Source organism: Crocodylus porosus, unplaced genomic scaffold (assembly GCF_001723895.1).
Source record: "Crocodylus porosus isolate Cpor-Errol unplaced genomic scaffold, CroPor_comp1, whole genome shotgun sequence".
In the NCBI taxonomy this organism is placed as follows: Eukaryota; Metazoa; Chordata; order Crocodylia; family Crocodylidae; genus Crocodylus; species Crocodylus porosus.
The window spans coordinates 25157915-25183323 of NW_017728911.1; the positions used below are offsets into that span (position 1 = coordinate 25157915).

The 25409-nt window shown below is 42.5% G+C and overlaps 2 protein-coding genes across 2 annotated transcripts in view; one reads left to right on the forward strand and one right to left on the reverse strand.

Moving 5' to 3' along the window:
• The window catches only part of SH3GL3 (SH3 domain containing GRB2 like 3, endophilin A3), a 95803-nt gene extending 93788 nt beyond the window's left edge, over positions 1-2015 (forward strand). The window contains exon 9 of the mRNA XM_019533691.1: positions 1193-2015. Coding sequence (XP_019389236.1) covers positions 1193-1398 — 206 coding nt within the window. The 3' untranslated portion in view covers positions 1399-2015. The remainder of the gene's footprint in view (positions 1-1192) is intronic.
• A 2692-nt stretch (positions 2016-4707) lies between these two features.
• Positions 4708-25406, reverse strand: LOC109308768 (lamin-L(III)-like; the record flags this gene model as incomplete). Its single annotated transcript, XM_019533171.1, has 11 exons — positions 4708-6635; positions 11745-11855; positions 11947-12063; positions 12430-12537; positions 16074-16302; positions 17127-17347; positions 17439-17564; positions 18632-18802; positions 19767-19892; positions 20868-21024; positions 25093-25406. Coding segments are annotated over 11 exons (1722 nt in total), but the record flags the coding sequence as incomplete, so codon positions are not given.
• Between the last annotated feature and the right edge of the window lie 3 nt (positions 25407-25409).

The following is a 25409-nucleotide window of genomic DNA, read 5'->3' on the forward strand; positions in this document are numbered from 1 at the left end:
TGATGGTTAGCATTTTTTAGCAATAAAGTATTTTTTAATTAAGGTATGTACATTGTTTTTTTAGACATAATGCTATTGCACCCTTAATAGACTACAGTATAGTGTAAACATAACTTTTATATGCACTGGGAAACCAAAAAATTTGCGTGACTCGCTTTATTGCAATATTCGCTTTATTGCAGTGGTCTGGAACCGAACTCGCAATATCTCCGAGGTATGCCTGTATACTAGAACCACAAAAAAGCTAAGATAGATAAAGACAAAGCCCTGCTTGTCTTTAAAAATAGTATAAAAAAGCTTGACAGACTTTTCTTAACATCACCTGCTGTCCTTAACATAACCTTTGTTTTAGTTCATGTTTAGTTCACATGTGGTGAATGGTTTGAATACACAACTTACAATACCACAGATGACCTTGGTCATCTTACCTAGAGACAGCTGGATCTCCATATGGAGAAGAGGATAGAGCTGCTTGGCTCCATTTGACCATTAGGTCCCAGTCTCCAAATATTTACACGTAAGTGGTGCCACCAAAATCAATAAGGACACTCACATGCCTAAATATTTTATAAGGTCATGGCTCTGCTGTCATTTAAAATTTTGGTCCCACATTGTTCTTGTCTAGCTTCTGTCTTGTAGTCCAGTGCTTGTAGTCCCTTTATGGAGTCCAGTGCTTGGCTTGACAGACTACTGAATACTGTTCAGTTTGTTTGTTTGCCATAATATCCACAGGTTGGTCCTTTTACAGGAAAGAGCCTCAGTCCTCTCTTCTCCCCCTGCCCCACCTTAAATACAGCAACAGCGTCCAAAACCATTCCAACTGTTCAACTGATTTACAGCTTCCCAAAGGAATTCAAATGAGAATGAAACTGTAGAGGCAAGGATTTTTATAGGTGGCATCTTTTATTGGACAAACCGTATATCACCTAATAAAATTATAGTAAAATCTGCTTTTAAGGGGGATGGGGGATGGTATTACTTACAATATCAGGGTGATGAAACGAGTGCTTAATATATGAAAATAAATAGAAAGAAAAGACCCTTAGTGTGTAGAAATGATGGAAAACTAACTATAAACTCTAGTGAGTCCATTCCTTACAGCAGGACTAAATTGGTCTCCTTGTTTGCATGTACAATGGACAGGTGATGTTCCTTACACTCTTAAACGTTGTATTTTCTGTCACTGGGGCAGGTTCTTCAATGCACATGGATCAGCCTTGCTGCCAGGCTCTGTATGACTTTGAGCCAGAAAATGAAGGTGAACTTGGTTTTAAGGAAGGGGACATCATTACTTTAACCAATCAAATTGATGAAAACTGGTATGAAGGGATGTTAAATGGAGAATCTGGCTTCTTCCCCATTAACTATGTTGAAGTGCTGGTATCCTTGCCTCAATGAACATGTCGTCCAAGCTGTGAACATAATTTCATGACCGAAATGGATTCACAAATGTTCCATCAGTGTGGCATTCTGTGAAAGCCTTGCTCTTTGACTGACTTACTGACTTTTGTATGCGTCTTTTTTAAATGTATTTATTTTGTATTCAAGAAAATTACCTTCCTTGGTTACATGAAAATGCAAAAAAACCCTAGACCCAGTTTTTTTGCTTTGTGCCTTGAAGATCACTGTATGAAGTGTTCACTGGTAGCTCACTGTTGCTCCAACAATGCATTTCTTTGCTCCTTACTGTATGTAGATCCTTTTATTATTATTATTTTAAAAATTCTTTGGGCTGCAATGATTTTACTATTGAAAACCATTTTTAAAAATACTGTGAGTGAAGCTAACTGTAACTAGAGTTACCGATGTCATTGAGCCTTTTTCATCCATCACAGTGTAACTTAATTGTGAACTTAATCCATGTTTCACATTGTATGTTGACAAAAGGCAGCGTGCTTGTCAGTTTTAAGATGTTGTTGTACTAAGTACAAGGTCTGAGTTGCATATTCCTAAAGTTTACTGACCAAACTTAATAAACATTACTGTGGGAGAAACATGACTGCTGCAGATGCTTACCCAGTGGTTGGTATGATTTTGCTTTCTGCAAAAGTTCACTTTCCTTCATGGATACACTAAGGTCTTGAGGAGGAGGAGCTAGTTCATCTTTTTAAGTGATGTTATTGAGAGCAGTTTTGTAACTCTGCAGATGCTAAAATTGTTAGTTTTCATTGCACGTTATTTACTGAAGATCATTCTTAACACTTATTTACATTTTGTTTTATTTTGAGAGCAGGAGGACAGCAGCACTTTTATGTATACGCATATGAACCAAGGACATACTGTTGCTAGAAAGACAGAGCCTGAATTTGATGCCACTAGAGGAGAGGTAACGCTCCACTGAGATGAATGGAAGAGTAAGGGGCTACTCCCTAGCTGATAATTGAAAGAGTAATGCTGACTCACTTTTTTTTTGGTGGAGCGGAAGTAGAGAAGATGACAATCTATGCAGAGGAAAAAGACAAACATTTGTATAGGCAAGGCTGCCCAGAATCAGGAAATGGTCACGGACAGAGACTCAGGCTACTCAGGAGATAAAATAGGTAGTACCTTCATTTTAGAAATACCTGTTAGCATTAACCATGTATCAATGGTCAAAACAAGTCCAGAAAGCCCAATCAGCAAGTAGTGAGCAAAGCAAAGCTCCTGGCCTTCTGATTTTGAAGAAACAACTCTGAGAGCCTGAGCCTGCCTGGCTTAACCCTGCAGCCATCAAAGGAAGCTAGATCAGAGTGATATGCCAGGGCAATCAACTCTAGGAGTGAAACAGCCCAGACCTGTGCATGGTATAGGTAGACATCAGTAAGACTGGCCGAGTTGCTCAGTACTGGGGTGGTGAAAGAAGCCCTTAAACCCCTGCAGGTGAGTTGTGATTCACCAGTGTCCTTGTCAGCTCACCCTCTCACACCATAAGGCTGTTGAAAGCATCACAAGGGAGGAAAAAAAGCAATCCCTCTGAACAAGCTACAAGCCAGACCCACTGAGAGAGACATTTTCCAGCATTAAGTGTTAGACCACCTATACCCAGGAAGTCAATGAAAGCCCAAGCTTTGAGATGTCAGAGACTCACTTCATCCACTGTGATAGTCTGCTTTCAGCTTGAACTGTGAGTAATGGGTTACTTCACTTAGCTGGGTAAGAGCGCTAGCTGGTGATGCAGTTAGATGTAGTGTACCCAGTGGCACGTGCAGAATACAATAGACAATAACAATATGCCTGTATCCTCCTTGTTTTATAGTTCAGGCAATACTCTAGCTCTCCATCAGAAGGATGGTATGCACTGAACAGCTACAGTAAACCCTAAGACTAGGGCTAACTGCTTTTTATTTGGATGGACATTTGCTATCCAGTCAGAGCAGGATGTTGAACATGGCACAGAGAGCCGCTCTATCCACTGCTGCCAGAAGTTGGAGGAGTTGCCTGCTGCAGAATTCAGGGCCCTTGGATCCCAGTGGATGTGGTGATCACCAGCACGAAGGCATGTGAGGGCTGATGCAGCCCTGGCTTCTGTCCAACTATTTTGCCCATTGCCAGTTACCCTACTGCCTAGCTGCCAAGTGTCCCATACTGGAGCCAGAGGCAGAGTTACTACCCTGGCACAGGGCCGACAGTGCCAGTAGCAGCTTCATATCTAGCATGGGGCATGCAGTGAGAACTGGAGCTGCTGCCACTGCTACATGCCCTGGGGTGGAGCTGGCCTGCAAGGTGCCCCACTCTCTGCATCTGGCCCAGGGCACAAGGCAGATCTGACAGTCCCAAGTTAGAGGAACTGAAGGTGGGACTCTGAATTTCTCTGTAGGGTTAGTCTGTTCCTGTATCTGGTTGTCTTAGTTCTTCTACTTTTAATTCCTTCCTCCCTCCTTCCCCATACTATTTCCTCCCTGCCTCTTTTCCCCTTTGTTTGCCTTTGATTTGTCCTCTCCTATAAGCTGCATATTAGTTTACTCACCCAAGCAGTAGGTAAAAGACAGCGTAGACCAAGAATACCATATAACCCTAGCACTCTAAGGCCTAGAGCATAACCAAGAGGTGGCAAACAATGAGGGGCAGATAGGACTGCTCTGGCTGGGTCAGAAGCAACTACAGTTTGAAAGAGACTTAGGAAAAAAACAACAACCACCACCACCTCTTTCCCGCAAAGTGAGAATTTAGGTAGACACAGAGATAGAAGTTATTGGTACAAAAATAAATTATGGCCATTTAGCAGCTTGAACAACATAAATGAAGATTCAGCATCCTAAAACAGTCTTTGCTAATTTACATACTAGAACCACCTCTAGAGGTTATAGTCTTCATCTTCCTAGAGATGTGAGCTTAGCTGGTAGTGTTGGTACTCAGTTCAGTTACAGTCTCCAAAAGGCTACATTTAGGATTTTCCTAGATGCAAAATCTTCCTGAGGAAATGTTTGGCTGATCTAATATAGTTTGGGATGTTTGCATTTGTGAAATTGAAGATTTTATCAGTGTTCTGCTTTGCATTAGCATAATGCGAGAGAAATTGTGGTTCAGGATTGTTTTGACGGTTTATGTATGCTGTTTAAAGGCTAACAAAAGCCCTATGATAAAGTACACAAAATTAAGTTGCAGTGTTGGATTGCTTATGATTATATATAAATATACAAATGCATTTCATCTAAACATTGTGCTGGATCACACTTATCTAATGTGACACTGTTGGAGTTGTAGAAAAACTTCTCCATGTAGATTAAGTTGATTGCAATTCAGCTTTATTCAGAAAGTTTAGGGAACGTGAGCTGTGTGCAACAGATTGTATAGCAGCTTACTCTGTTGTTGAAGACTTCTTCCATCTGCTCTTTACAGGGAGGGTGACTTTCCTTAGCTCTTCAGCTGCATCCCTTCAATCCTCCTAGCCAAGTTAGGATGTACAGATAATACAGATGTTCCAAAGCTGTTTGCTGAACATTAAAGCCCAAGAGGGATAGTATACATGGAAAATATCTTTAATAGTAAAAAATTTAACAGACCAAAATAATAAACATAGTAAGATTATAAACAGAACCCATTTTAAAGTGACAAGGTGCAATGAAGCAAAGGATTTGGATTGCTAAAATATGCAAAGCCAAGGTGTCAAAAGATTTAAAATCCATGTAGGGTTTTTTTTAAACTAGTTTATCAAAGGGAACTCTAAAGCAGTCAAAGAAGAGCTTTACATTAAAAGCCATATCCTAACATGGAACAGATCTTGGATTCAAACATACTATACTATATAGCAAAGATTTTGGCAAGGCAACAAAGAAGTCTGAAAGCTGTTCCAGTGGGCTGCATCATCCACTTTTTTTTTTTTTTTAAAAAGAGGGAGCGATCAGGGAAGCAGAATTCAGTGTTGGTTAAGCAGCCCTGCAGGAGTCCTTGTTTTTCCACACCACAGCACAGCTAAGTAAGCCTCTCAGTAACAGAAAAAGCTGGGGCTCCACTGTGGCAGTTACCCATGACCTCTCCTGCCATCTCCCTGAAGTTAACTGTACCTTGTCATGCTACTATATATTAATCTGCTGAATGTCACAGTTTCCTAATCTTTTGCCAAAAGGGAAGTGCCCTTCAACCCAGTCAAGTATACATCATGGCAATGTAAACCCAACACTACCACCTTCTTCTTTATACTTTGTACAGTTAATAGAGGAGCACTTTAAAGGGAGCCCTCTGACTCTGGCTATACAGAAAACTGTCTAGTGCCTTTAGTTCCGTTCCCCTTAAAAAACTTGATTACTTGGCAGTGTTAGAACATAATATTGCTGTGTACATAGTATTGCTGAGTAGCTTTTAAGTTGGCAAGGGGTTTCTTTGCTCATTTATGTAAACCCAGGTATCCAACCCAAATTTCCAACAGTGTTGATAGAAGCTATGTAATGGTGTACAAGTTTAGTAAAACTCAATAAATAAGTTTATAGATTGCCAGGCAGCAGGATATAGTAACAGTGTATCATACTTTAACTACAAGTTTAAAAGAACAGTTTATAAATAGCTTCCCAATTTTAAAACTTCACATACTCTAGTAGATAATTCTAACAATTGGCTTAGATCTGTTGCCTGCCCTGTGATGAGCGACTCCAAGAAAGTTTTATTTCAATGACTAAGAACTCCCAACAATAACATTTTGCCTTACCCTGACTTCAATGAAGTTTTCCAAAGTGCAAGTCAGGGCAGAATATGGCTCACTTTAGTCATACTTGAAACAATATTATTTCTTCAAAGGCTGCTTTGAGAAAGAACTTTTAAAGAAGCAAGATAAAGAATGGCCAATGATCACAAATATAAAGGGTTAAGGTAAAGACAGCTGGCAAAAGTTACATGAACTGTATACACCTGTCCTTTGTAACAAGTTGTGGGTGGATAGTTCACAGAACTTCTCATTTTAAAAGCCTTTTTTCTTCATAAAGGAATTCTGCTCTAGTTTATACTGTTACATCCAAAATAGAGTAAAATAATATCAACTGACAAGGTTTCACATTCTGGAGGGCATCTCTCAAATAGGTAAAGGGGAGGGAGAGGGAGGACAAGGGAAAAGTCCAAGGATCATAGATTCCAGAAGTTGCTGAAGTTCAGGAGCATTTTAGATGGTCACCACCTTGGTTTAGTTACATGACAGAACAGCTAGGATCTTCATTTTGCTGAAGACACTATAAAAAGAGATATTTAATAGCATAATGAATTACTGGTTTCATATACTTGAACTTAATTTCAAATCAGACAGGAACTGGGTGTGGGTATGCAAGTGCACACACCATGCTCACTCTCACACACACTCTTAAGGGTTTAGTTGCTTTTACCTACTAAAATCTATTTAGTTCTGTTCTACAGAAGTTTTGGATTATATACAGAAATGTTAATCCTTTAATAAAGCTGGAGTGTAGTGGATGGCTACCAAACTATCAACTGCTCAAAATAAAAGTAAAGTAGTTTGATAAATTAAAACTTATCGTGCATGTTAAATCATGCTTTAGGATAAATTTAGGATGTGGAAAGATACACAATTAAAATGTTTCAAAGCATTTCAAAGCCCAGATGGACAAATGTATATGCTCTTCAAAATGTTTCAAAGGTGGCCAAAATGCTACAAAATAGTATCTCTTGAAACGATTTGCCATTTCTAAACTTTTCATCTTCTCAGCATGCGTGCATGAGTACAGGAGGCCCAAGTCCTTCAGAATCCCACAGAATACCCCTGCCAGGCCCCTAGCACTAGGAGCTTTCATTGCATGCTGTTAGCCCAGCTCCCACTGGAGCCTCTAATGCAGCATTTTTCAACCTATGGTTCACAACCCAAAAGTAGGTCACAAGAATATATGAAAGGGTTGCAAACAAACTTTAAAAATGGATTCTTTTAAAAGGAGAAAAACATGAGAAACCAACCGTGGCTTTTCCTTTGCAGGCTGTCAGAGTTCCAGCCTGCAAGGGGCTGCTTGGGGCCTCCCAGTCCTGTGTCCCGTCCCCACTGCCCCACACACACACTGTGGGGTTGGGTTAGGACTGGCCATCAGTGTTTACGAATAGGTCCTGGTATAAAAAAAATGTTGAGGACCATTATATAGTGTATCCCCTTCCACCCCACCATGGCAGAGGTAGAAACAGGGGATGGAGAGGGGAAAACTAAGATAGTGCTTTGTCATCAAGCCTAGCTGGTGGGGTTTGTTGACACTATTGCAGTGCATAAGTTAACAGTTTTCTTTATTATCAATTTTATGGCTTAAGCCTGGCGTTTTTAGCCCAAGTATCCTTGGCAGTTGAACACGGGGGGGCAGGGGGTGTGTGTGTGGCAGACGTGGCTACTGTATGCAAGCTTCCCCACCCCTGCTCCTCGGAGGTAGTGGCGCTCTGACCCTGCCCATCCACATGTACCCCCTAGGACCGGTCCAAGTATCCAAGTATCCCCAGGGTTACGTGTATCCCCGGCTGACAGCCCCTGGTTCAAACATGTCCTTATGCACCTCTGTCATGCTGGTACATGACAGGGTCTGGGTGGAGGGATCTCAGTTGGAAAGGAGAAGACACCACATGAAGCTCTCTCTCAGAGGCTGGGAAAAGTGTTATGTTATTAAACATAAGCATGGTTTCACAATACAGTAAGCTACTAAAACAGTTTAATAACCAAGTTGTTCTAATGTAGTAGTCCTAAAAAAGGAGAAAGAGGGGTTATGATAGGATAAACATGGGAAGAGAGGCACAAGGAAATACTTTGGCAAATGACAGGATAGGTAAACCTGAACAAACTGAAGTGTTGAGAAGCCTGAGAATGTTGTTGCACTTAACGTGACAAAATTGACAGTTTAGCCACTAAACTGTGGTATTCTTAAATGCATAAGGATAACCTAATACAAGCCCCGCACCTCTTGACAAAACAGCCTTGAAGGATCAGAATAAGCTTACAGAACTCCATTTGATACCAAGTCAGGAAGCAGTGGCCATGCTACCTTCAACATACTAAGATTATGAAGCAAACTTATGCCCATATGCTATATGATAGCAAGACACGCACCTAAGAGCACTCTGGAATTCTTTCAGATGAAGTGTTTAAAGGGTATTAAAAATACACTTAAAATACTGTTGTCATTGGCACAACTCTGCGCTACCACGCTTGCTGCAGGGGGTGTCTCACCCTGGTGGCACGGGCTTGCAGCGGCAGCAAGACGCTTCCCCACCTTGCTGCACTGGGTCCTGCCCACTTGGCAGTGAAGGCCCCAGGGCCAGGCCAGGGAGCCTGAGCCTGCAGTGGGATGCCTGCACCCACCCTTGCCCCATGCAGAAATCTAGGGAGCACATGCCCTCTCCCTCCAGGAGTGCATGCAACAGCAGGGAGCTGCTGTCCTGTGCCCCTGGACAAGCCACCTGTGGCTCTGTCCCGCTCCCTGCCCAGGCCCTGTGGCAGCACATTCCAGGCCCGGGCCCCAAACCCCGTGTACTGCCTTAGCTAGGCAGCGCCTCCTAGCACAGCCAAGTTCCCTCACTATGGGGGCCTCAATTCCCCTCCCCATTGGCAGCCGGACCTACCTGTGGGAGCTGGTCTCCAGGCTGCCCCATGTGCATGCGAGTGCACACATGTACAATGTACCCCCTGCTGATCACCCTCCTTCCTGCTCCCCCAGCCATGTGCAGGCTGGGAACTCTGCTAGCCTGCAAGGGAAAACCCACCATTTCCTCTGTTTTTTACCTTTAAAAAAAAAAAAAAAAAAAATCTAGATATTTCTTCTTAAAATGAGAAAATCTGTGTTTTAGCATGTTTTTCCATGGCAAATGGAAAACCCATATCCCTGGTCATTAGAAGAGAGAAATTTCAATACATTTTTAACACTATGGGACCTTAATTGGCCAGATTCCATTGTGTCAACAGGAAGGTAGCCAAGACCAATTTTAATTTTTGCTACACATTAAAGACACTACTGATAGTGCAATAGTAAATTTTGGTCTTGGATGCCAAACAGAAATGGTTGTTATAGTTTTAAAACTAGGATAAATAATTTTTATTTAGGATATTTTGGAATCTCAACCTGGTTTAAAACAATCTAGGCAGGGCCAGCTTGGCTGAAGTGCTGACTATAAAACACTACAAATTTAAGGGTGTAGAATTAGCATGTACAGGGACATAATTCAAGAGCACTGCATGATTTGAGAATACAGTAGAAAAAAATTAGTTTTCCCCATCCTTAGAAGCTTTAAGTATTTCTGTGGTTAGGTATAGAAAAGTTTTTAAGATTTTCAGCTTTGTGAGAGTTAAGAATCCCAGGTTTAAGGATGGATGGGAGTTTCTCAGTTGCTATAGCAATACCGGCTGAAGGATACAGGTCCCAGCATGTCCATGAAATGCTTTCACAGTTTGCTGGGCCTAGTATAATGGGCAGAGATTCATTTAAAAAAGACAACCCCCCCCCGGCAATTTTGGACTAAGTAGATCCAGTCTAAAGTTAGTTTTACTTCAGGTCATGAAGTTAGACCAGGACATCTGAATGGTACTCTGCAAAAAGCAGGTATTACAAAATCTATCTACCTTTCATTCCTTTAGATAGGCAGGCACCTGAGAAGCAGGCTATTCTACATACCAATCCTGTATTCTCCTTGTACGATTTGAGAGCACAAGTTCATCACAGCCAAGGCTTATTTTCTAGGAAGGTCACCAACTAAAGCCAGCCCCCTCTACTCAAGTCCACTACTTCAGAAGTGAATGATCCTCCGGAAAAAGACTGCAAAGACTGTGAACTCCAAAATGTTGACTTTATATTTATTAGTAAAAATGATGCGGGGGGGAAGTCTGAGGTTGGACCACATTTTTCTGGTCATTTTAACCTACTTAGACAGCAAGCCATCCCTTCCAAAAAGCTTTTTAGTGCAGTAAAATCTGTTATCTGGCATGAGTGGGGAATGCTGGGTGCCAGTAATGTAAAAATGCCAGTTATCTAAAAATACTGGTGCCGGGGGAGGGATGGGGTGGTCCCTTCAGTGGCACAGGGTAGTGGATGGTAGCAGTGCAAGGGGGTTGCACATGGCAGTACAATGCCAATTAATAGAGTATGTTGGCTAATAGAATGCCAGGAAACAGGGATTTTACTGTAGTAGCATTTGCTCACAACATAGCTGACTGGCCCGGCTAAACCAGATGTTTGCTTCTACTGGAGTCTGCTTGCATGGTTACAAGCCAATTTGTCAGCTCTGATTGGGGACATCTCAACAGTAAAGTTTAGTCATCTAAAACAATAGCTCAGCACATGCAAACTAATCATAATACCTTAATGGATCTTAAGAAGTACTAGCAGTTACTTTACAACCCACCATTCAAACCATATTCAGAGAAACACCGATTGTTTTTTCCCCTCCTCTTCTCAAGTTAAGATGCAGACAGTAGCCAAAGGGGTACTGTAGAAGTTGAAGCTGGAATATGCTTAGGCTAAGTAGACAATTTAAAACAGCATGACCTGCACCTCTCTGATCCAAAGGAGAAGTACAAGGGAAGAGTCACAAATGGAGGCGGACAGCCTGTTGTGGGCTAAGATCAAGTGTAGATAGATGCCCAAGATTCAAGCTCCAGTTTCAGAAGTGATTTAAAAGTTCAAGACATTTATGAAAGTTTAAGGACATCAGAATCTTTTAGTAGCTTTCAGTGAAAAATGCCAAGTCCAGATTCAACATTATTAAAAAAAGAAATCAGAAAATTCCACTGACGTATCTGATCTGGTGTTACTCCAGGTATATGGAAAGAAACATGCAGCTTATGGAAATGTTGTCCATCAACTACTCTCATTATTTTTTAAACTCCAGTTAGCACACCACTTTGTTTAATATTAATATTCCATTAATATGGAAGAGACTGGAATATTCACGAGGGTTAATAAGAAGGTTAGCGGTTCATTCAATTTAGCTGTAACATTATGCTTTAGAACTGAAGTGAAGCATCAATTTCAGCTTACGTGCAAAGCCATGCAGAAGCTACATAACGCAAAAAGTTTCTGGACTACTGAAAAAGCAAATGGTTTCCACACGAAAACAAGCAGGATGCTTACACTAGTCTCACCTGCTTTGTGCTGCTCACAGGACCCACTATCATGAAACCAAACAACATTTCTTTTTTCTTCTTTTGGTCTGACATCAAGGAGAAAAATGGCAAGAGTTGTAAGAAAAATATTAAGAGTTGCAAGATATGGACAGTACTTTGGGAACATGTTTAAGGACAGTAACAACAAAAATGACCAATGAATAAATGTTGTCAATAGTAATTTCTGTGTCTGAATTTCTTTATTTACCTGCCGTTGAAGTGCTATGTCACTACTTGCTATTTCTTCCTCAAACTCATCTTCCTGTTCGCCACTGTCCTCCCCCCTGGGTACCTTCACAACCTTCCGATCTGCAGTCTCCTGCAAAAAGTAGGGTCATCCCCCAGGAAAGATATGCTGTAAGTACAATCTTCAAAGAGGTAAAACAATACAGCTTTTTAACTTCACTTACCTCTCCATCAGGGTTGATAAGTGCAACTCTAATACTATCCCCAGTTCCCCATGATTTCTGCGATTTCCAAACCAGATCAGTTGGGCTTGGATTGATACCAGCATCTGCACCCCAAATCTTTAGAGAGAAGAGATTAACTGGTGAGCTTCTTTGAAAGTAATCTTTATTCAAAATGCCTAGGGACAATTTCAGTCTGAAGCAGGTATATCCAATTCCAGCACAGGTCTTCTGAACCCAGTATCCCACAAGTAACTCAAGTCACTTGCTGGTAACAAAGATCAGTCCTCAGCTGCAAGGAAGCTTCTGTCCCCACTGCTAACAGTCAACAAGATAGTTTGCTCTTGAGATGAGACTAAAGTCTCTGGCTTACCAGTCTGTCAGCAGATTTTACCAGCACTAGCATAAATCCTGCTTTCCTCTCTACTTTAAGTTGGTTATTTGGTTGGGGAAAAACAACCTCGTGAAAATTTACAAGTTACCTACCGTGACTACCTGGCCTGACAGAAGGGTAAACCGAGCAGGAAACTTGTACATTATGTCGGACAAGCTTCCAAGTTGTCGTCTTAGTACCCATCCATGCAGTGACTGATCCTATTGGTAAGAAAGGAGGATAATTAGTATTACAAGAGGCTGGAATCTTTAGCTAGACCAACATCCAAAACAATTCACACTTGCATTGTAAAATGGGCCTACAGCTAGGTAAGACTGTATAGAAGAAACCCAGAAGGAACTCCTGGAGGTCATCTACATTCTAGCCCATCATTCCTGACAGATGCTTGCCTTACCTGTCTTTACAGATCTCCAGTGAAGGAGATTCCACTACATAGGCTATTTCAGCACCTATCTCACTACACTTTGTCATGTGCCTCCCCTCTCACCCAATATCTAACCTAACAGGCATAGAAAAATGGGACAGCTTACAAAGACCACTGGGTGTGCAAGAAATTGATTGCCAGCCACTCCCTTTATAAAACTCAAGATGTTAAAGACCATCATGTCCTCCTTGCAACTGGTCTTTGCTAAAGCTAGAAAACCAGTTCCTACAGCTTTCCCTCATGGGTCATGCTTTTAAATAAAAACAAACCAACCAACCAATCAAACCATTAAGCTTTTCTCATTCTCTCCTGTGGTCTCACTGGTTTATCTGCTTTTTTTTTTTTTTTTTTTTTTTAAATACATGCGATGCCCAGACCCTGACAGTACTCCACCCAAGATCTCACCAGCATCCAGAAGAGCAAAGAGCCACTTCTCATGTCTTACATAAGATGCCAGGTAACATGCCCCAGAATGGTTTTCCTTTTCTGTGACATGCCATTGGTGACTCGGTTTTATAGTTTATGATTTCAGAAATTAAAAACAGATTTTCAGCAGTACTGCTTCCTAGCCACTTTATTCCTAAGTGTAGTACACTGCAGACTAGTGTCAGATCATTTCATCAAGAACCATTCTGATCCTGTCCACCACAAGCCTTTGTGTTATCTGGGAATTCTCTAGGCCCTCTATATTCCCTCATAGGCCTTTCTCTATGCCATTAATAGCATCAGTGGAGAGAAGCTGGTCCAGGACACCTTTATGAAATACTTTCACAGTCTCAATTTTACCCACCAAGAGCTACCGTTCATTTTATTCTCAGTCAATGATGCAATCTAGATAGAAGCCTCCAGAGTTCCTGAATTTCCTCAGTAGAGAGAAATTTCCCTGTATAACAAAATCCTTTGAGTCCCGGTTTAAATCACATTTATTGCTTCCCCATAGCATTCACTAGACCAGGTCTTCAAAAGGAGAAATCAGATCATTCAAGAGCAAGTCATGGATAATGCAACATTCCCAACACTGACATGAAGCGCTTGCAAACTGTTGTAATGTCTTTCCAAGTTAAGAAATTGAACTTGAATTGCTATGTTCACCTTCCTTCTCCTCTATGATTGCTCAGTAGAAAGTTACTTGTTTGTTTAAGACTGCTTCAGCTGGTCCCTTAGATACCGTAGAGTGAATTTCATCATGTTCCAACTAGAATACATGTAACTATTTTCTTGCTCACTGTTTTCATCATGCTATCCCTCTTGTATGAAGGGACACCACATTAGGTACCTAGTCAAAGTTTTGTTAAGACTGAATCATTCTTGTTCTTTACTAGACATTTAGTTACCTTTAGTTTATCAGCATTCTCCTGGTTAGAACCAAACATTGTGACAACAGTGGTTTCCCCACAAATTCCTTGCAGTCGTATCCAAAGATTTTAGTTTTTCATTTCTTCCTTCACAGGGTATTTAGGGTAGCAATGATAAAGTTTGAATCAAGTGTAATGCAGTTGTGAATGGCATTTTAAGATCAACGTCTTATGGAATATTCTCTATGAAATTAAAAATTACTTTCAGGGTATTTCCTCTGACATTTGGAAACTATCCTCTGACATTTGGAAACTGTCGCCATTTGGACAGATCTTCTCTATGCAGAGTTTCAAGGATCAGTGGCCCTATTATTACTATTTAAAGTATTAGATGGCTTTTTTACTAGACCACTTTACACCAGAATTACTGTAACCAAACTTTCATAGTCCCAGTTGGATCAACATTTTTCTTGCCAGAACACCCTGGAATTAGTAATGTTAGAACGTTGGGGTGGTTACAAATTTCAACACTTTTGAAGCCTTACTGCAAGGATGACTAAGGTTTCGTTTCGTTTCGTTCAGAAGACAAGGATTCAGACACCTCAAGCAAAGCGGAGAGTGCCAAACACTTAGCTGTCCTCTTTAAGGTAAGTGGTTTAGGCTAAGATAGACATCACCTACCTCCCAAGAATAATCATTCTTGTAAATCTAGACTATCAATATTCACATTCACACTGCAACCAAAGCCTGTTAAGTGCAGCATCATTTGAATTGTAAAGCTTTATGTCAATCTCAAGGAACAAATCCTACCTCACGTCTTTAGTAGAGTAGTAATCAACATGATGATATTTCCAATTAAGTTTTGATGTCCTGTTTTGGTGGCACTATCCTGGCTGCCCACCTCCTGGGCACTCTCAGCTTTTAATCCCTCTACCCCCTGAACAGAGCAGGGTCTGTGGATAATTTGTACTATTACAACCAGACCTCCTAGTTCTAGTATTTTTCGCTCCCTCAATCCTGCCAGCAGAAGACTAGTTGAGCAAGTAATTTGTAATATTGTCCGAGCTTTGTCAGGTATCCAACTTCCGACAGCCACTAGTTTTGCCAGGGTTGAGAACACCAACCTTGGACCACCTGCTTGGCTTGGCACAGTAGTTGTAGATTTCCCACTTTAGGAAGTTACATATATGGAGAGATAATTAATATTGGAAGTGATCTGTGCTCTCCCTTTAGCTACAGAACAAAAAAAAAAAAATAGCATTAAAAGAACCCAAGAGATTATTCCGCATTTGCCAGCTGTTGACTATATGAGTTAACATGTTATTCAAGTGAAGCCAGCTTTGGAGATGTACAGTACATGCCCTGCCAATCCTATTTGAATTTTAGCGGCTATAAGAGTCTCTAAACTTTAGTACTTTCATATTATCCAATATACTAAAGCACGTCATCTAACTGCAAGGATAACTGGCATTTCTGATAAAGCTGGACTTCTCTCTCTGCAGCCAGGGATGTCGCCAGCCTTTGACAGTTCAATAAAGTAGTTATTTCCTCACAAACTTCCCTGTTGGAGGTCTCTCTCCAAGCCGAGAACCATTATCTATTTCTCAGTGTAAAAATACTTTCCGCTTGAACTGGCTTTGGAGAATCAAGTGAGCTAAGTGCTGAACAGAGTAGCCCTCATGGAGAAGGTAGCACCATTTCCTATAATCCTTTGAATATAAGGATCCCTTGAATTCAGAATTTACCCAAGTTTCTGATTCAATTTAAAGAGGAAAAAAACAACTTGGACAAGGATAAAACCCCTAGGATACATAAAATTAACTGAAAAGCTCTTAAGATGTATGGCATTTTTAAAAGAACACTCTTTAAAACAAGCAAGTAATTTCCACCCCTCACAAAAAACCCCAGTTTCATTCAAGAGAAATAAGACTGGTTTCCCAATATCCTGTTTATGTAAAAAGGAAGTTTAATTTTATTTCTACAGGTGAAAAGCCATTGGAGTGAGGGAAATTAATACCTCATTTGAGTTGTTTTTAAGTTTGACAAACTTCCCTTCTGCATCAATATCTTCAATGGACACGCTTCCTGAAGATGATGCATGCTGAATAGTCTTAAAACAAGCACTGGGCTCTCCCCTTCTTGATTCTTTTATTTTTCTCTTCTTTCCATGCAGAAAGCGACGCCCTTGACTGGTTGTTGCTTGGGTTGCAACACTGTGGGAAGATGGACTCGGGGACAACTTAAGCCTAGAAGAGGCAAGAAACTACATTAAAAGTAGGCAAATGATGACGTCAATTCCTTGCCACCAGCTTCATCTAATGTGTGTGAAGCTAACTGTTGTATTTAATCTCACCAGGAAGAGTGACCCAGACAGGTTAGTTAAGTTTGTGACTTTCTTTGAATTCTGATTAAGGTATTCACAGCAAGTTTATGGACTACTTTCCCCACCGTTAAATTAGCTTGACTTTCTTAAAAAAATTCTTTCTTGGCATTCTTATAACACCTCCAAGGATGTAAGTGGTTAAAGATTAGTCAAGGAGTTTTCCCCCCCGCCTCCCACACATACTTTCTCTTAAATAGCAGGGCTATTCTCTAGAAGACTATCAAACTTGACAAAACACAGTAACTGAAATTTAATGATAATGTAAGTCTTTATATGTTGCTAAATGAACTTAGAAATTCACATATGAAAATCGCAGCCAATGCCGATTTTGGAGCCCAGTACTTCCAGGTAACAGATTCCCTAATGGACAATTTACCATTCTCTGGGCACACCTATCTGTTCATTAATGCACAGTATTTACTGCACATTTAGTTTAGTACTTGCTAAATGAAGTACTAACTAAATGCACAGTAATGCCAGTGCAGTTTTTGTGATGCTTACTGGGTAGTAGCCCAATAACACTGTATAGCAGCATATTAGTGCAGTTTTTGACCAGCATACTACTGCAGTTATTAGGCTACTGCACAGTAAACAACTCGTGTACATGTGCCCCATATCTCCTTAGAGTGGCAAATAGTTTACTGAATCTGAGGAAGTCTTTGTATATAGTCCCATAATATACATTACCTTTGTTCCTCTCCTTCCAGCATCTTCCTGTAGGCATTTATTTCTAAATCTAGAGCCAGCTTCACATCTAGTAGATGTTCATATTCTTCCAGCTGTGCTTGTACCTGCTGCCGTGTCTGTGCCATTTCTTTATCTTTTTCAACCATACGTCTTCGATACATTTCACGGTCATAATCCATGGTCTCCTGCAATTCCCTGATTCTGCTCTCCAAGGCAGAATTCTAAGAATTTGTTAAGAGGTTTAGTTAATGGTAAGCCCTTTGAGGTATTCTTGTTTGTTTTTTAAAATTTTACTGAGATGAGAAACACAACCTGGGTTTGATATTGGTTAAGCTGGGCTGTCAGACTGTCAACTCTCAGCTTCGTTTCCATCAGCTCCTCCCGAGCAGCATTGGCAAAGTCACTATTCCTTGCAGCAGCAAGCTGGGCATTCTCCATCTAGGAATGAATCACTGTTGGTCATAAGGATTCATGTTTAAGTCAATCCACTTGTAGTAGAAGTATTGCATGCATGCGTCTGTGCTTGGCTACACAACTTGAAACACTCGAAGAACATTGTTAATGGGAGCTTTCAGTCACCCCCATGACATGACCTCTTATAAGCAAGATCAGTTTGGGAACATGGAAAGAGAAAGGAGACCATTACCAGTAAACTATTTCTGCAACCTAGTCCTGGTGGAAGGTGATAATACCTACAACTGTCAGAATTGATTAACGAAAGTTTTATCATCTCACCTTACCTTCATTATACATATGGGCATATTTGTTAGAATGAACAGCCTGCTAAGTGCAAGGTTGTTTAACAGGGTTACCTGTTGCACTGTTTTTTCTACATTTTAGGATTATGATAGAGGCAGACTAATTTCTGTTCAGTTGCATCTCTCCCATCCCTACCCTCCCCCATCAGCTCCAATGTTACTGCACTATGCTTATGCCATTCCTACAGAAATGTCAATATTTAGCCTACTTGAAAAACACAGATGAATCAATTTGATTTGGTAACTAGTTATTCTCAACTTTATTCCTCTACCTCCATACTACTTCCAATATGGGACAATTCATTCTTGTGCAGCGGAACTAGATTTTTTTTGACAGTGTCAAGCAGTGGATAACATGCTCAAATGGTCAACCTGGGCTACAAAAGGTTCTCCTTATAGACTTACACACAGAAGAGTTTCCATATTGAGTACACAACTAGTCAACTTCACATAGGTGTCTGACACATCACTACCTAGATCAGTGGTTCCCAACCTTTTTGGACCCAAGGCACCCTTTGGAAAAAGCCAGCTTTGACTTGTTTTTACTACAGCAAAATAGAGCAATTCATCTGTTGAAAAGAATTCAGAAAGGTCCCAACAAAGCAAAATATTATGATTGTTCGCACACCTAATGATGCTAACATTGCACAGCATCCTGTGGCACCCTGGTTGAGGATCACTGACTTAGATGGAGGTGTAGGAAGCATGACAGTTTGCTGCAAATCAAGCAAACTTTTGCAGACTCACTTTGGCACTAAATGTCCGTTCCAGCTCCTCTTTGTATCCTTGTATTTGTTCTTCATGCTCTCTTCTGAGCCCTTGCAATGCATCTGAGAGTTTACTCTCAAATTCCCTCTGACGACCAGATTCTATTTCTGCTATCCTGCTCTCATGGCTTCTTCTCGTTTCCTTGAGCTCCTAGAAGAGGACAAGCATAGTAGTTGCAAAGACTAAATGAACCACCACCACATCTTTTTTTAATACTGAAAAAGTGCGCAGTTGTTACAAGTCAGGATTTAGCAAGCCAGTCACTATCTAAAAGCCGGTTTTTACCATCAAGTACTTGCTACTTTATTTTTGACTCTGTGCAAGTCAAAAGACCAAGTCCCAAGTTCATCTGGGAATTCTGGATCATTCCCTCTTTGCTCCCCCCTAAGTATATTCAGTACCTTTCAGTCTAATTCTAAACCTCTCCAAGCAATGGAATTATTATGAGCTTATAATTCCGCTGTAATGGATTGGGCTCTTAAAACTTTGACTTGAAGGTGAGACAAGATTACTCTTAACTGTTGAATTTTCTGTAAGTATTGCTTTCCTCACTTCTCTTATTTGAGATGCAATGGGATTTGAGCACTTGCATTTTTACCCTAGGTCTCGCTGCTGTGTTTTGACTAAGTAGGTAATTTACAGTCCTACAGGATACAGTGCTTGCTCATGAAAGAGCTACAATACAGCTTTGGGAAGAGTTAAAAGTTTGTATTCTCCATATTGCACTCCCTTATTGCCTGATTTAAAAAGTTACAAACCCCAATATCCTACTTCAGTAGTTAACTGCTAGTAAAAAATGCAGTCCAAAGGGTATTTGCACAGTCAGAGTTGTAAAGGATTTCAGGTGTGGAGTTTTCCAGGTGTTGAGAAGCTTAAAGTTAATAATAATCTCATGCTCTAGCATATCAGTATCAGAACACCAGTAGTTAACAAAGCTGTACATATTCCTGAAGTCTATCTAGCTTTGCAAGTCTGGTGGATTGTCATAAGGTTGACTCAATTTCTAGTTACCTTTTAAGAATAAAGTGCATTTTAACATTGCTTATGTAAGGACATCCAGGGGCCAAGGTAACGGTCACCTAGAAAATCCTTGTTAAAGTTAATTTAAACATACATCTTCATGGAGACGCTTCTGGAATGTCATTTGTTCCTGCAAATTTTTCATCTGGCTTTCCAGGTCTGCTCTCCTCAACATTTCACTGTGTAGATGGTTTTTGGTGTCTTCCAAAGACAATTTAAGCTAGGAAAGAAGACAAATGTGTGGAAAGTCAATATGCAGGAAAGAAGTAGCAATGTTAGATCCAGACAGCTAGTTATATAAGTTAAATTTTACTACCACTCCTCCAGCAACCACTGCAAGCAACAGCAGGGAAAAATGCCCACAGGCACAGACTTACTGATGTAGTTTTACATTCCAATAAAGTTAATTTTTATGCCAATAATGCCCCAGTGCTTTTCCATACAGAACCCCCTTCTCACCAGAATAAACTTAATGAAGGGCAGCTTTCTGTTCCAAATGTGATCAGATCATTGAAGTGATTAAGATTACTGCATAAACCAAGGGTACAAAAACCGCTAGTCTCTGATTAGCAGTGTTAATGCTAGCCTATTTTCTGAACCATCCAAGAGATGCAGTAGTACCAGGGTTATTGGTTGTGGAAATCCATGTGCATTCCCTCTTCCCCATAATACTAAGTTATCTGAGCATTATATACTAATCACTTAGGGTGCCTGTACATGAGCCAGGAGGCTGCTCCAATGCCCTGTAATTACAGTGCAATTAATGGAGCTGGCTGGAGCATGGTAGCTACCATGCTCCAACCAGATAAGCATCAAGGTCTCTCACTTGGCAGAGGGGTTAATTTTATTTAAAGCTTGTCCATTTTGAAGTGTTAAAGCTTCCTCTCCCACCTGCTACTGTACCAGCCATTTCAAGGGATCCTATACAAAACTGATTAGTAATTCTTGTAAAGCATAATTTGATCTCATCTAAATAGGAGACCAAAGAGAATCATTAGTGCTTAACTAATCACCCTCTGCTAGAGCAGTTGAATCATGAGTTCATCATGTCAGCTTCCCCTATGCCAGTCCTCTTCATGCTGTGAAGAACTTGCACGCTTTTGAGTCCATACAAACTCATTTGTTTTTAATTTTGCTTTGTATCCAAACTAGAGCCCCATATGCAGAATCAGTGGAAGATGGATCTTACACTTACAGTGACAACTTGATCCTTCAATTCTTGAAGGTCACCCTCCAAACTTCGCTTTTCACTCAAAGCTGTTGCTAATTCAGCTTCTTTGGCATTCAAATGAGCATCAAGGTCTCTTAGGCGAACTTGCGCCAGGTTTAAGTCAGTTTCTCTTTTTGAACTCCTGCAGGTAGAAGTTTTACATTCATAAAAATAAGCAGCTGGAAGGGAAGGAACAATTTGTATCAGCTTATTTACATGTTTAGTTTAACAGGCAGAACCATTTTATTTCAATGTAAATAAGGTTAAAGAGCAGCTGTGGTGGGGAGACTGGTCCACCCCCAGACTAGGCAAGAACATCTTCATACAAACACTAGATTGGTCTCCCCCGGCTCCTCCCTACGGCTATCTGTAAATGATCTGTTCCTCCCCCTTCCCAAGTCAGCAATTCGTTCCGTTACCCTGTTGATGTTCATCAGCTCTTGTGTCCGTTATGATGGGGCATCAATCCCCCACACACTGAAAATTTGTGACTAAAGATGTAAGAAAGCACCTTTTCTTCTGAGATACTAGAAGAGGCTTATTAGCTAATAACAACAATACTGAGCAGAAACTGTTAAAACAGCAGACAAATAAAAATGCATCACTTCCCCATCCCTTCTCACCAGACAGCAGGTGATGGCCCATTGACTCCAATCAGGAGACCCTTACAACCTTTTACTTCACTCTAAACCTCTGCTCTAGCAAATGTAGCACTTCAGATGTTTTCAGGCCCTGCTATAACACACGACGCCAAGACAGCCAGGGGATGCCAGTCACTTGGGCAGTTAGCCGTGTAACTGAACTGTGTCCTACCAAACAGGTGCTTCTAGTCAGGGGTCCCAAAGTTTTTGCTTGAAGGGGGGCCACATAACAGAACCCAGCGACCATGCAATACCTACAGTTACGTTCAACAGTCATACTATGCCTTACACATACAATAAGAGGAATCCAGCATCATTGCTTAGCTCAAGCGGGACTTTTGCAGCCACATTTTTGTGGCCAGGACTGTGCTGGGTCAGCTCACGTAACTGAGCACCTCCCAACACTTTTGGTGCATCAGCATCCGTTGGACTTTGCAGTGGGGGATGAAGGGGAATCCACACTCCTCACTGGCTTGCTAAGCCTACTGCAAAAAGTAAAGAACAGGGACCGCTGATGTCAACAGATCACAGGGCTGCTTCAGAGGTTTCAATCACTCAGTTGCTGGCTACAGCCTTGCCAGTCAGCTGCCTCGGTCAAGGACAGCCACCATGACACAATCCCTTTGCGGGCTGCAAGTAGCCCGCAGGCCAGAGTTGGGGGACACCTGCATATTGCTTCTGGCTGACAGTTACCCTGACACTAACCTTGGGGATGTCCAACTGTCACCTCAGACATCAGCAGGGAAGTGGCCCCCGGAACCATCTAGAACCACCCGGGCAGCCTGATACCAAGAGTTTGCTGCATCGTTCTGTCTGGCAAAGGGGGCTGCATGGCCTCTGCCTCAGGCCAGCTGGGGTGTCCGGACCACCCAGCTCATGGTCTAAGGGGAGACGTGGCCAACCCAGCCATACCCCAGAGGACTCTGGGAAGGTGAGCAAGCACGTCAGCCTTTTTAACGCAGGCACCAGGATGTGTTGGGTAGGGGCAGCAGAGAAAGGGGAGAGGCAGGGCCTGGGGTGGGGTGGGGTGGGGAAATAAGAGCCAGGTTGGGGCTAGCTGAAGGCTTTTGCACATGCTCACACCTGTCTCTGGACAGCACAAGCCCTTTCTTTCCCCACTGCCCTGTGGCTGCACACTGCTGTGCTTCTAACCACGCACCAGCTCGTCTGCCATACTGATTTGTTAAGACGGACGCTGGCAGAGGGCATTCCCGACACAGCCCCCTGCCATCTCAAGCTTGAGTGCTGCTTAGAGCACAGCACAAAGCCCTCTATTGCCTGCAGGGAGCTGGACCTGGGGAGTGGATAAATTGTTGGGGAGGGAAAAGGGGGAAAGGGTTTAAGGCAGCTCTTTACACTTCTAAAGAAGTGCGAGGGGTTTAAGGCAGATTTTCCAATGGGTCACAGTCCCCTTTTATATCTTCCAAGTACTTCCATGCAACAGTTCTACTGTAAATTACAATTACTGCAGCATTTACAGGCAATAATTTCAATTAGTATTTCCTTTTTCAATAGTTACTTCGTGACTTCTTTACATCCAAGTGACCTGTGTAGGCTTGAGCAGAGAATAGGTTGTTGTTTGTGTGTTATGATTAGTTCCAAGTCTGTAGGTTTGAATTCTGGCAGCTACATTTTGCTTCTGTTGCTCCCAAAGTTAAGTGAAAGCTGGCAGTTATGTTTCACGGAAAACTTTCAAAGTTAGTTTTCATTCCCTATTGAGGACGTCTTCCTACTCCCACCTTCCCAACTGTGTTACTAGAATTGCACCGGGGAGTGTTGTACGCCTACTTCTGTGGCCTGGACCATTCAGATCAGAAGCGAGAACAAAGATAATATGATGATTTTAATTTGGTCCCAAATATTTAAGCTTGTTATTTAAGCTTGTACCTTAGCCTGGGGGCCAAGGGTCTCTCCAAGCCTTTACTGAGATGCATCTAGTTTTATAAACCTCTTTTTAGGATATGTTTCAGCCCTAACAAAACAGTGCAATTTAATGACATTTGGCCAAAAAGGTTCCTGCTCTAGCTGCTCCTGCTGCACTCTCCCAGACTGTTCGTTAACCAAGTATTCAAAGGTCTTGTTTATGCTCATCTTTGAGCCATCTAGTTCACGTCATAATTGCTGGCCATGAAGCTAGTTCCACCGCTGTGAGCAGTGGGCACCACTTCACGTTTAGAGATGTTTAAGGACTGTTCCCATCTCCATTACAAACCACTGCAGCTCTTGCATGGACTTGTGAAGAACTTAAGTATTTTGAAAGTCCATTTCTTACTAAAGTCAGCAACATGTAGGTAAATTCTGGAGCCAGAGACATCTGCAATGTTCCTAAAACTCTTTCCTAGAAACACCAGTTTGTTTCAGTATGCACTGCAGCTGCACTGAGGTCTTGTTTCCGAAATCAGCCAATGCCACGTATCTTCTTGCCTTACTCTTTCTACACCCTCAGGCTTACTTGGATCCTGCTCCCACGGACTTTATGCAGCTGACCAGCATGCTCACCCAGCACCTGCACTCTTCCCAGGCATCCTGGACCTAGCCCTTCATTTCCCACTACCCACCAAGTAAGCACTTGCATGTCAAGTCTTTATACTGCTAAAGCAATATTACTGAGGCAAAACAGGTGAAGAGCTAAATGATTACTGCTTGTAGGAGGAGCTTCAGCAGTTGCTCTCATCAGTGGTTCCAAGCTATTTAAAGGCTATGAAGTGCAGCTTGCTCAGAGTCATCCAGGACACAGGCACCTTTAAATATCAGGGCTTCTATTAGTGCAGCCTTCTGAAAAGAGGGGCTGTGCACTGTATAAACATATCACCATTGCCAAGAGACCATGAAGTTAACCATTTCCAAAACTTGGTTACTTCAGAGTGCTACCAAACCACAGGATGACAACAGCCAGCAAGCCTGAAGCTATATATGCAGAGCCACAGTTACCCGAGCATGGTGCTGCTGAAACAGTTCAAAGCTGGCCCTAGCCCTCTCCTTGCTGTCCACTCACAGGGGCTGGGGAAAACGTTGTTGAGCTTGGGTGATTCGTTTAGCATCAAACCCAAGCACACACGAGAGAGGCCCTGTGGCAAAGCACCTAGGAAAGACCAGCTTTTCAGTTAAAAATTTTGGGAAAATTTGTCATGTTCCAGGTCAAATTAGCCAGATCAGTTCTGAAGCCTTTTGACCGAGCCACCCTCAATCGTTCAAATACCACATGGCACCGCAACCATCAAGTATCCTCCCCCAAGACTTTTCAGCCTGGGGCTTCAGATACTTCCACATCCATCAGCCGGCTCCTATGTGGGTGGGCCCGGGGTTCAGACACCCCCGCGCCCCGGCCGCACCAGCCCATCCAGTGGGGCTGTAGCAGCCGAGATCCTCCGGCTGGAAGCCAATGACAAGACGTGCGCGGGTCCCGTCTGCAGCGTACGGGACGGGGGGGTGAGGGGTGCAACCCTCACTGCACAATTTAAATCCACTTCGGCTCGGGTACCGGACCAGCGCAGCCACTGCCCTTGAGAGGCCGGCCGTGCAGCCGGGGGCCGGAGGCTCGGGCCCAGCGGGGCGGGGCGGGCACGGACCTGCTGTGCAGCTGCCGGTGCTCCTCGCCGACCCGGCCCAGCTCCACCTGCAGCGCGGCCCGCTCCATGGCGACGTCGTCCAGCGCCTGCCGGGCGTCGGCCAGCTCGGCCTCGTAGCGCTGCCGCAGGGCGGCCAGCTCGCGGCCGCTGTCCTCCTCATGCTCCGCCAGGCGCTGCCGCAGCGCCGCCTTCTCGGCCTCCAGGGCCCGCGCCCGGTCGATGTAGGCGGCCAGGCGGTCATTGAGCTGCCGCAGCTCCTCCTTCTCCTGCAGCCGGCTCAGCCGCGTCGGGCTGCTCGGCGACAGCGCGGCCGCGCG